The following is a 12,081-nucleotide window of genomic DNA, read 5'->3' on the forward strand; positions in this document are numbered from 1 at the left end:
TTTAGATGAAAAATTTAGGAGTTGTGGAATTTTGAAAAATGTCCCATTGGGAATTTCATAAAAAATTGGGAACTCAGGGAAAAGAGGGAATTTTCACCTACTCAGAGGCCTAGTGGTTAGTGTGTCTGCCCTGAGATCGGTAGGTTGTGAGTTCGAACTCTAGCCGAGTCATACCAAAGACTATAAAAATGGGACCCATTACCTCCCTGCTTGGCACTCAGCATCAAGGGTTGGAATTGGGGGTTAAGTCACAAAAAAATGATTCCCGGGCGCGGCACCGCTGCTGCTCACTGCTCCCCTCACCTCCCAGGGGGTGAACAAGGGGATGGGTCAAATGCAGAGGACACATTTCACCACACCTAGTGTGTGTGTGTGACAATTATTGGTACTTTAACTTTAAACTTTTTAAAAAGGGTGAAAAACTTGAATGTTCTGATTGGTTGGTGTTGGAATTTTTCAAAACGGACGCGAAATGCTGAAGTAGTAACATTTTTAATTGAGAAATGGTATTATGGAATTCCTTGGAAAACCGGGAATTTTTCCAGTTCAAAAAACAACTTTGTTTTTTGTCCTTATTAAGAGGAATGATTTGACGGTGGAACGGTTGAAGTGGGTCTTCATTATAACACTTATATAAGACTTTGAAAGTCATTTTGATAGTAGTCTAATATAGCTAATATAGACACTTACATCATGTGTTGCCTTCATTATAACACTTATAGATGGCTTTTCATTTTTTGCAGCTCCAGACAGATTTTTTTTTGTTGTATTTTTGGTCCAATATAGCTCTTTCAACATTTTGGGTCACCGATCCCTGGACTAGATGTAGCCTGCGTACCACTAGTGGTGCCCGTACCACAGTTTGAGAATCCCTGTGGTAAGTAATAACTAAAGACACAATGCAGTATTTGTTGTACTTTTTGCAATACTGCGTTTATATTGTTTGTTGTGTACAGTATGTAGACCGTACAGTATATGATGTATATACACTATATTGCCAAAAGTATTTGGCCACCTGCCTTGATTCACATATGAACTTGAAGTGCCATCCCATTCCTAACCCATAGGGTTCAATATGTCGTCGGTCCACCTTTTGCAGCCATTACAGCTTCAACTCTTCTGGGAAGGCTGTCCACAAGGTTGCGGAGTGTGTTTATAGGAATTTTCCACTTTTCTTCCAAAAGCGCATTGGTGAGGTCACACACTGATGTTGGTCGAGAAGGCCTGGCTCTCAGTCTCCGTTCTAATTCATCCCAAAAGGTGTTCTATTGGGTTCAGGTCAGGACTCTGTGCAGGCCAGTCAAGTTCATCCACATCACATCCATGTCTTTATGGACCCTGTCATGTTAGAAGAGGAAAGGGCCCGCTCCAAACTGTTCCCACAAGGTTGGGAGCATGGAATTGTCCAAAATGTTTTGATATCCTGGAGCATTAAAAGTTCCTTTCACTGGAACTAAGGGGCCAAGCCCAGCTCATGAAAAACAACCCAACACCATAATTCTGATCATTTGGATGGGTGGCCAAATACTTTTGGCAATATAGTGTATCACAATAACCTCCTGCTGTGGCCCGCCCACCATGACCTCATGTCTTGTCTCTTTAATGTTTTTGTATAAACTCTTTTTCTGCTTAGACGGGCATGATGGACCCACTTGATTAGGGACGCTAATCTGTTAGTGTGGCGTCGTCATCAGCACTTTGCTGTGGAAAAGCAGCGACCATGAGGGCGCAAGACGGTGGAAAGTTTTTCCGCTGATCCCTGCATCCCCCCCAAAAAAAGATGTATAAATAGGAGCCAGGCAGCCCATTTAGGCGACTAGACGCAGCGCATCCGACAGGTACAGTAATGTATGAGACTTTGTCCTCCAACTCCTTCTTAAACCTAACAACTCTGCTTTCTGTTGACTTTTGTCAGAAACAATGGAGGCCGCAATCTTGACTTTGGTCAGCCAGTTCAAGGCGTACGCAGGAAACGACGGCGCCGCCAACACTTTGAGCAAAGACGAGTTCCACAGCCTGCTCACCTCTCAGCTGCCCAACTATGTCAAGGTAACAAAAGTCCCGTTGGCACTTCCTTTTCTCCATATTTGCTCTCTTCAGCTTCAGTCAACAATGATCACTATTTATTACTGGATGTAATAGAGCAGTGTTTTTCAAACACTGTGCCGCGGCACACTGGTGTGCCGTGAGATACAGTCTGGTGTGCCGTGGGAGATTATCTAATTTCACCTATTTGGGTTAAAAAATATTTTTTGCAAACCAGTAATTATAGTCTGCAAATGATGTGTTGTTGTTGAGTGTCGGTGCGGTCTAGAGCTCGGCAGAGTAACCGTGTAATACTCTTCCATATCAGTAGGTGGCAGCCGGTAGCTAATTGCTTTTTAGATGTCGGAAACAGCCTAATGCTTAAACCAAAAATAAAGAAAAGGTGAGTGTCGCTAAGAAAAGGCATTGAAGCTTAAGGAAGGCTATGCAGAACGAAACTAAAACTGAACTGGCTACAAAGTAAACAAAAACAGAATGCTGGACGACAGCAAAGACTTACTGTGGAGCAAAGACGACGTCCACAAAGTACAGCCGAACATGACTTGACAATCAACAATGTCCCCACAAAGAAGGATAAAAAACCAACTGAAATATTTTTGATTGATAAAACAAAGTAGATGCGGGAAATATCGCTCAAAAGGAAGACATGAAACTGCTACAGGAGAATACCGAAAGAAGCCACCAAAATAGGAGTGCAAGACAAGAACTAAAACACTGCACACAGGAAAACAGCAAAAAACTCAAAATAAGTCATGATGTGATGTGACAGGTGGTGACAGTACACCTACTTTGAGACAAGAGCTAAAGTGATGCATGGTTGGTTATGGTTTAAAGTCATATCCAACAATTGCGACAACGACTTTTAACTGTCAACTGAGTTTAGTTTTTTTTAATGATTTCTGCTGGTGGTGTGCCTCCGGATTTTTTTAACGCAAAGAATGTGCCTTGGCTCAAAGAAGGTTGAAAAGCACTGTAATAGAGGACCGTGGGATTTCTTCCAGCCAATCAGTGACAAAGTATAATAAGGAAATGTTATCATTATGATTAAAATTGCCAAAAGTGCAACCTGTGAATGTACTACGAATCATTTTCTGGGTTTACAATTCACAATACTTCTAATTTCATCCATTTTAATTGATCCAGCCTCATTTCAAAATAATTTGATGTAGCCCCTAAAAAATTCTATATTTTCTGTTGCTGCAACTTAAAAAAAAAATTGTCCAGCATTTTGTTAATAAAAAAAGGTTTTTCAAAACATATTAACATTGTCTGTTGCCAACAATAGTTATTAGATATGATCTGAATAGATCAAATTGAATATTTAAGAAGATTTGCAGCAATATTTAATGCATTAGAATTATTCAACTAAATAATATAATACAGTCTTACTTTTAAAGATAATAATGCTCAATTATTTTGTAAGCATATTTAATGATGTACTTATATATTTATTATGTACATATTGATAATGGCTTTTGTTGCCAACCAAAATTCTTTAAAAATTACCTAAATAAATACATTTTAATTTCAGCATTATTTAATGCATTAAAATTATTTTTGTTAGGGATTGCAAAAATGTTTCCTCAAAAGGTTGTACTTATTTATCTATAAAAGTTTTTGTAATACAAAAATGTTCTTCTAATAAATATATTTGAAAAAAAAAATATTCTCACAAAAAATGTTGGTTTCTCTTGAAAATAGTTTATATTTATCAATAAAAACTTCGTAATTATTGAAAATGTTTTTGAAATGTATTTAATATATTTTTTAAATCATATAAAAAACATATAAAACTTTGTAATACAAAAATGTTCTTCTCATAAATATATACATTTTTTAATTATTCTCACAAAAGAATGTCGGTTTCTCTCGAAAATATTTTATATTTATCAATAAAAACATCTTAATTATTGAAAATGTTTTTGAAATGCATTTAAGATTTTTTTTAAATAATTTTTCCACAAAAGTGTATCTATTACTAAGATTATGACTTGACACACATTTTTTGACACATTTATTCTCAAATGTCTATATATATATTAAAATTAGTTTATATATATTTCTTTGATCTTGAATATACACTTCTAAAAAATATGACAAAAATCTTTCAAACACAGTATATGACTGTTTTTGTCAAATTATAGGAATTTTTGAAGCTCAACATTTTGTGACTTTCTCATTAAATTATGCACAATTTCTTAAAAATCTACACCTTTCCTCTCAAAATATTAATCTCAATTTTTTTTAAATTTAGAATAAAAATACCCAACTGTAAGCTTGTATCGTATAATCGTTTTTTGTAGCCATAATTTCTTGCCTAATGTACTTGTTTTACTAAAAATAATAAACTAAATAATATTATCAAACATTTTTACTTTAAAAGCGACCCCACAAGGGACAAGCGGTAGATAATATTGCTCAATTATATATTTTAAACATATTTAATTGTACATACTTTTTGCCAAGAATAATTTCTAATGATGACCTAAATATATCAAATGGAATAAAGATTGTGAAAATGATCGCAGCAATTTGTATTACTAAAAAACATCGGACTTTTAAAGAGAATATTGCACAGTATTTTTAAAACGTATTTATTTAGCATACTTGTTATGTACATGTTGTTAATGTCTTATGTTTGCCACAATAGTTATTAAAAATGACCTAAATAAATCAAATGAAATATTGATTTTGAAGCAGGTTTTAATGCATTGAAATTATTAAAAATATTAAACTAAAGAAATTATCGGGGGTGGGGGTGTCGTACTTTTAAAGATAATATTGCGCAATATTTTCCTTCCCTTGCTTCTTGAAAATGGAGTGCTTGTTGAAAGATGGAGGGAATACATCCAAGAACTGTGCAATGATCAAAGAGAAAAAGATGAGGAATACCCTGAATTCTTAAAGGAAGATCTTGAATGGGCAGTCAAAAGAATGAAAAATGGAAAGGCGAAGGGAATTGACTTGATTTCAGCAAAAATGCTGAAAGCTCTAAGCAATTCAGGAGCTGATCGTATTTGAAATTTAATGAACAGGTTATATACCAGAGAACACGAATTAATCCATCTTTGAAAGACTTCCACAGAAACCAAGGACAACCAAATGCAATGAATATAGAACATTAAGTTTGATAAACCCCACATTGAAGACACAAAGTGGATTAATGACTGGAAACGGAGCAAGAGAAGGTATCTTCAATATTACAACTATTATGGAAAGACATCTTGATTTGGACAAAGACATATACATCTGTTTCATCGATTAGGAGAAAGCTTTTGATCGAGTCAATCATGAAAAATTAATAGAAGTGTTACAGACTACCACAATAGACAAATACATAAAACATTTATACTGGACACAAAAAGCTTATATTCCATCTGAAAGTGGCTTTTCTGATGCGATAAATATAAAGAGAGATGTGCGACCATTAGGAAGAATTATATCCAGTGGCGGGCTGTGCGTTTCCCACTTAGGCCTTCAGTGATGTCCTACTTTGTCCGACTTTAATAAAGGCCCCTCAAAATACCATAATTTATGTCACCACATGACCACGGCTGGAGAAATACCATACAGAAACACACTTGTGCACTACTGGACATTGAATCACCTCAACAGTGTACAAAACAGGCTATATTTCGGCACATTTAAAAATCAATGAACCCGCATCAGCATTTAAAACCTACTTGACGTGGTACGGTCAAAATTAAAATAATTGTAAAGTACATATTAAAGGCCTACTGAAACCCACTACTACCGACCACGCAGTCTGATAGTTTATATATCAATGATGAAATCTTGACATTGCAACACATGCCAATATGGCCGGGTTAACTTATAAAGTGCAATTTTAAATTTCCCGCTAAACTTCCGGTTGGAAACGTCTTTGGATGACGCGTATGCGCGTGACGTCACGACGGCAACGGAAGTATTCGTACCCAATGTGTCATCATACAAAAAGCTCTGTTTTCATCGAACAATTCCACAGTATTCTGGACATCTGTGTTGGTGAATCTTTTGCAATTTGTTTAATGGACAATGGAGATTGCAAAGAAGAAAGTTGTAGGTGGGATCGGTGTATTAGCGGCTGGCTGTAGCAACACAACAAGGAGGACTTACTTGGATAGCAGACGCGCTAGCCGATGCTAGCCGCCAACGCATCTGTGATCGGGTGAAGTCCTTCGTCGCACCGTCGATCGCTGGAACGCAGGTGAGCACGGGTGTTGATGAGCAGATGAGGGCTGGCTGGCGTAGGTGGAGCACTAATGTTTTTATCATAGCTCTGTGAGGTCCGGTTGCTAAGTTGCTAAGTTAGCTTCAGCATTGTTAAGCTTTGCCAGGCTGAGAATTATTAACCGTGTAGTTACATGTCCACGGTTTAATAGTATTGTTGATCTTCTGTCTATCCTTCCAGTCAGGGATGTATATATTTTGTTTCTATCTGCATTGGAGCCAGATGCTATCACGTTAGCTCAGTAGCTAAAGAGCTTCGCTGATGTATTGTCGTGGAGATAAAAGTCACTGTGAATGTCCATTTCGCGTTCTCGACTCTCATTTTCAAGAGGATATAGTATCCTAGGTGGTTTAAAATACAAATCCGTAATCCAAAATAGAAAAAGGAGAGAGTGTGGAATCCAATGAGACCTTGTACCTAAGTTACGGTCAGAGCGAAAAAAGATACACCCTGCACTGCCTCTCTAGTTCTTCACTCTAACGTTCCTCATCCATGAATCTTTCATCCTCGCTCAAATTAATGGGGTAATCATCGCTTTCTCGGTCCGAATCTCTCTCGCTCCATTGTAAACAATGGGGAATTGTGAGGAATCCTACCTCCTGTGACGTCACGCTACTTCCGGTATAGGCAAGGCTTTTTTTTAATCTGCGACCAAAAGTTGCGAACTTTATCGTCGTTGTTCTGTACTATATCCTTTCAGCAAAAATATGGCACTATCGCGAAATGATCAAGTATGACACATAGAATGGATCTGCTATCCCCGTTTAAATAAAAAAAATTCATTTCAGTAGGCCTTTAAATGTGGAAAAATAAATAAATAAAATATTTGAACTTTTTCTTCAGGAGTTAAAAAAGTGACAACCGATGATTTCTCTGTTGGCCGGGGTATGGCTCAGGTGCCCCTTCCTGCTTTTTTGCAAACTACAACTTGTGATTGGATTCTCACTTGGGAGTGACAAGTGAAAATCCAATCACAGTCACGTTTAGCGTAAGGCTACCTTAGATGGGCTACTGTCAACAACTCGTGATCTGATTGGCTATCGCAACTGTCTATCAACTGTCCATCCGGCAGAAATCATACAGCACTGGCAACAAGCTAGCTGAATTCTGATTGGATAAAAGCTCTAACGTAAAAACAAGCAACACTGGAGCCTAATAAGACATGAAGAGAATATGATGAATACTTTATGGAAAGTAGATTAAAATTAACTTTTATTAATCTATGATCATGATTTATGTTAGGCCAGCAGAGGAGGCCTTGCTGGCCCTAACGGCTCACTATCCCATGCATCCCTGTTTAATATCTCCCCTGAACAAATCCTTAAAAGTATTGAAAATCAGAGCCGTTTCTATAGGTGGCCAAAACGTCAACAACCTGAGATACTTATATGACACTGCACTACTTGGTGTAAATGAAAACAATCTGCAAAACCTATTGCATTCCATCGACGATGCAGGAAAAACATATGGAATGAAAATGAATGCAACAAAGACCAAGACTATGCATATTACAAGGAAGAACATCAACATGCCCTCAATTTGTATTAAAATAGATGGTGAAAACATTGAACACGTTGAAGAAGAATCGAAGTATTTAGGACAGACCATATCAATGGAGGGATCATGTGAGAAAGAAATTAAATGTAGCTAAAAGGGCATTCAGTAATATGTGCCTCAGAACAAAGGTTCAGAATACTGAAGTGCTATGTAACATCTACTTTATTATATGGATCTGAAACCTGGACAATGACTAAATAAATTGCAAAAAGACTGGAATCATTTGAGATGTGGTGTATCCGTAGAAGAGGGGTGTCCAACTCATTTTCATTGAGGGTCACATCGCAGTAATGGCTCCTTTTAGAGGGCCGCTTTTTTAAAATTAATTTACATTATGCATGCAGGTATTTACCTGTGATTAATCATGATTAATCGAAATGCATATGATTATTAGATTTGTTTTTCATGTATAACTCGCTTTAAAATCATAAATAAAGGTGACAAGCAGCTATTTAACTATTTGTTTTTATCTCACAAAAGTTGTTTTGCAATACAGTATGTAATAATACAATTGGCATGATCAGATAATAAAAAAGTTTAAAATATGCATTTTTTTTCTGTCAAAATTGAAAGAACGAATGCATTTAGTAAAAAAATTTAAATAAGTATTTTATTGAAACCCATTTTTTCCAGGCTTTCGCGGCCACATAGAATGATGTGTCGTAGAATATTAAAAGTATCCTGGAAAGAAAGGAAAACCAACGAAGAAGTACCAACAATGGCAAGTCAACATAGAACGCTGTTTATCGACATTATGCAAAAGGAAAAACATGTTCTTTGTGCACACAATCAGACATAATCGCTTTCAAACTCAACTAGAGGGGAAATGGAAGGGAGAGGGAAAAGAGGAAGATAACATCACAACATGGAATAATAAATGCTGTCAGGACTGTAAAATAACAGTAGGTTCTCCTGGCAAACCATGACATCCAACCTTCAGCGAGAAGATGGAACTAGATAATGAGCATTTTCCAAATATGTTTAATTAGGCAAACTTATTTTTGCCAACATAAATGAATAAAAATGACCCAAATAAAATGGAATATACATTTTGAAAATGACTGCAGCAATATTTAATGCATAAAACATTAAAACTAGTAAACTAAATAATATGATGGAGAAATCATACTTTTACTCAATGATATTGTTAAACATATTTAATTAGGGATACTAATTATTGGCAAGAATAATTATTAAAAATGACCAAAATAAATCAAATGGAATAATCCATTCATCCATTTTCTACCGCTTGTCCCTTTCGAGGTCGCGGGGGGTGCTGGAGCCTATCTCACCTACATTTGGGCAGAAGGCGGGGTACACCCTGGACCAGTCGAATAATGATTTAGAAAATGATTGTAGCATTATTTATCGCATTAAAATGAAAACAATTCTGAAACTAAAACATATCAATTAAAAAAATCATATACTTAAGAAAATATTGCACAATATTTTTAAATCGGTTAAGTATGCATACTTATTTACACAATATTAGCAAACTAAATATTATTGTAAAAAAAAAAATCATACTTTTAAAGATAATATTGCTCAATCAAAACTGTATAATGTGAAATTGACAATAGATTTTACGGTTAAATTCCGCAGACTGAGTTTTTTTTTTTTACCGTAAAATCAACTTTGGTACTGTTTTTTTTCCATATACAGTAAGACAGTGTTTTTCAACATTTTTTGAGCCCAGGCACATTTTTTGCGTTGAAAAAATCCGGAGGCACACCACCAGCAGAAATCATCCTATTTTAGTGGCTTTTTCTCTTTTTTTGGTATTTTCCTGTAGCAGTTTCATGTCTTCCTTTGAGCGATTATCCCCGCATCTACTTTGTTTCAGCAATCAAGGATATTTCAGTTGTTTTTATCCTTCTTTGTGGGGACATTGTTGATTGTCATGTCATGTTCAGATGTACTTTGTGGACGCCGCCTTTGCTCCACAGTAAGCCTTTGCTGTCGTCCAGCATTCTGTTTTTGTTTACTTTGTAGCAAGTTCAGTTTTAGTTTCGTTCTGCATAGCCTTCCCTAAGCTTCAATGCATTTTCTTAGGAGCACTGACCTTTTTTTTATTTTTGGTTTAAGCATTAGATACCTTTTTACCTGCACACTGCCTCCCGCTGTTTCCGACATCTACAAAGCAATTAGCTACCTGCTGCCACCTACTGATCTGGAAGAGTATTACACGGTTAGTCTGCCGAGCTCTAGACGGCACCGACACTCAACAACAACAAATAGTTTGCAGACTATAATTACTGGTTTGCAAAAAATATTTTTAACCCAAACAGATGAAATTAGATCATCTCCCACGGCACACCAGACTGTATCTCACGACACACTAGTGTGCCGCAGCACAGTGGTTGAAAAACACTGCAGTAAGACACTAAAACATTAAAAAACAAACAAAAAAACATTAAAACAACAAGATTTTACCGGGGAGGACTGGCAGCTCTGTTGCTGGAATTTTACCGCTAAAAGTGGTATTGTTTTTCCATTTATTCAAGTTTTTTATATACTGTAAAAAAAAAAAAAAAAAAAAAAATGCTTTTACTGTAAAATGTTGGTGACTGAGCTGCCAGTTAAAGTAAAAGTAAAATGTACATATATTTTTTTTAAGCTTATATATATATATATATATATATATATATATATATATATATATATATATATATATATATATATATATATATATATACACTACCGTTCAAAAGTTTGGGGTCACCCAAACAATTTTGTGGAATAGCCTTCATTTCTAAGAACAAGAATAGACTGTCGAGTTTCAGATGAAAGTTCTCTTTTTCTGGCCATTTTGAGCGTTTAATTGACCCCACAAATGTGATGCTCCAGAAACTCAATCTGCACAAAGGAAGGTCAGTTTTGTAGCTTCTGTAATGATACGAGCTAAACTGTTTTCAGATGTGTGAACATGATTGCACAAGGGTTTTGTAATCATCAATTAGCCTTCTGAGCCAATGAGCAAACACATTGTACCATTAGAACACTGGAGTGATAGTTGCTGGAAATGGGCCTCTATACACCTATGTAGATATTGCACCAAAAACCAGACATTTGCAGCTAGAATAGTCATTTACCACATTAGCAATGTATAGAGTGTATTTCTTTAAAGTTAAGACTAGTTTAAAGTTATCTTCATTGAAAAGTACAGTGCTTTTCCTTCAAAAATAAGGACATTTCAATGTGACCCCAAACTTTTGAACGGTAGTGTATATATATATTGTTAGTGGACAAGCGGTAGAAACTGGATGGATGGATGGATATATATATATATATATATATATATATATATATATATATATATATATATATATATATATATATATATATATATATATATATATATATATATATATATATATATATATATATATATACACACACACACACACACACATGTATATTCATTGTTAAAAGCGGCAACCATAACTGCAATGTGGCCCCTGGTTTAGAAGGACAAAACATTAGGAACAGCCCTTTTATCCGTACAATATTGTGCATGTGAGTTACCGCAGATGGCCACTAGATGGCGGCATGTTGTCATGAATCGCACGAATGACGTGGAAGGTCTTTTGTATTACCGTTCCTCTTTGTGTCCCTCTTCCCGGTCCAGGACTCCGGCGAGCCCGACTTCGTGGGCCGCCTCATGTCCTCCCTGGACGAGAACAACGACGGCGAGCTGACCTTTGCCGAGTTCTGGCAGCTGGTCGGGAAGCTGGCGAGCAAGCAGGGCGGCTTCAGTCCGTCGTAGAGACGCGTCACCGTCGCACTTGTCACGTTGTGGCTAATTACTCGGGGCGGCATTTTGCTGATTGCAGCTCAGCTGAATTAAAGTCTTCATCGTCTGGGAGCCTCCTGTCATTCATTGGTCGGATTACAGCCTTGATTTAGGACCAGCGCGGTCATCTGATACATGCTCCACTGCTCCCACGACACCAACTATCTTGTTCCACGCAGCGTCACACACAATACCTGCTGGCGCCCATTACTAAAAATATCCGCCATGTTGTTTTGGTGTCTGGTTTGTCGTCCGCACGGGAAATATTACCCAACGTCATGTTTTTATTATTTACACCAGGTTTTTATCCGGACCTCATTAATACACCACACCATTGGGTGTGTCCAAACAGTGGCCCGCAGGCCTGTTAGCAGCCCACTGGTGTTTTTTAGTCTGCGACGAGAACGCTACATAGTAGGATTAGGAAACCCAAAAATATGTGTATCATACATAA

At 36.7% G+C, this 12,081-nt stretch overlaps 1 protein-coding gene across 1 annotated transcript; it reads left to right on the forward strand.

The window, feature by feature from the left end:
* Positions 1–1,807: 1,807 nt before the first annotated feature.
* s100a11 (S100 calcium binding protein A11) lies at positions 1,808–11,694 on the forward strand. Its single transcript, XM_062046323.1, has 3 exons — positions 1,808–1,838; positions 1,916–2,049; positions 11,463–11,694. Exons 2-3 carry the CDS (start codon positions 1,921–1,923, stop codon positions 11,598–11,600), a joined length of 267 nt encoding a protein of 88 aa, XP_061902307.1. The 5' UTR covers positions 1,808–1,838; positions 1,916–1,920; the 3' UTR covers positions 11,601–11,694.
* Positions 11,695–12,081: the final 387 nt, after the last annotated feature.

The sequence above is a fragment of the Entelurus aequoreus genome, linkage group LG05, assembly GCF_033978785.1.
Source record: "Entelurus aequoreus isolate RoL-2023_Sb linkage group LG05, RoL_Eaeq_v1.1, whole genome shotgun sequence".
In the NCBI taxonomy this organism is placed as follows: Eukaryota; Metazoa; Chordata; class Actinopteri; order Syngnathiformes; family Syngnathidae; genus Entelurus; species Entelurus aequoreus.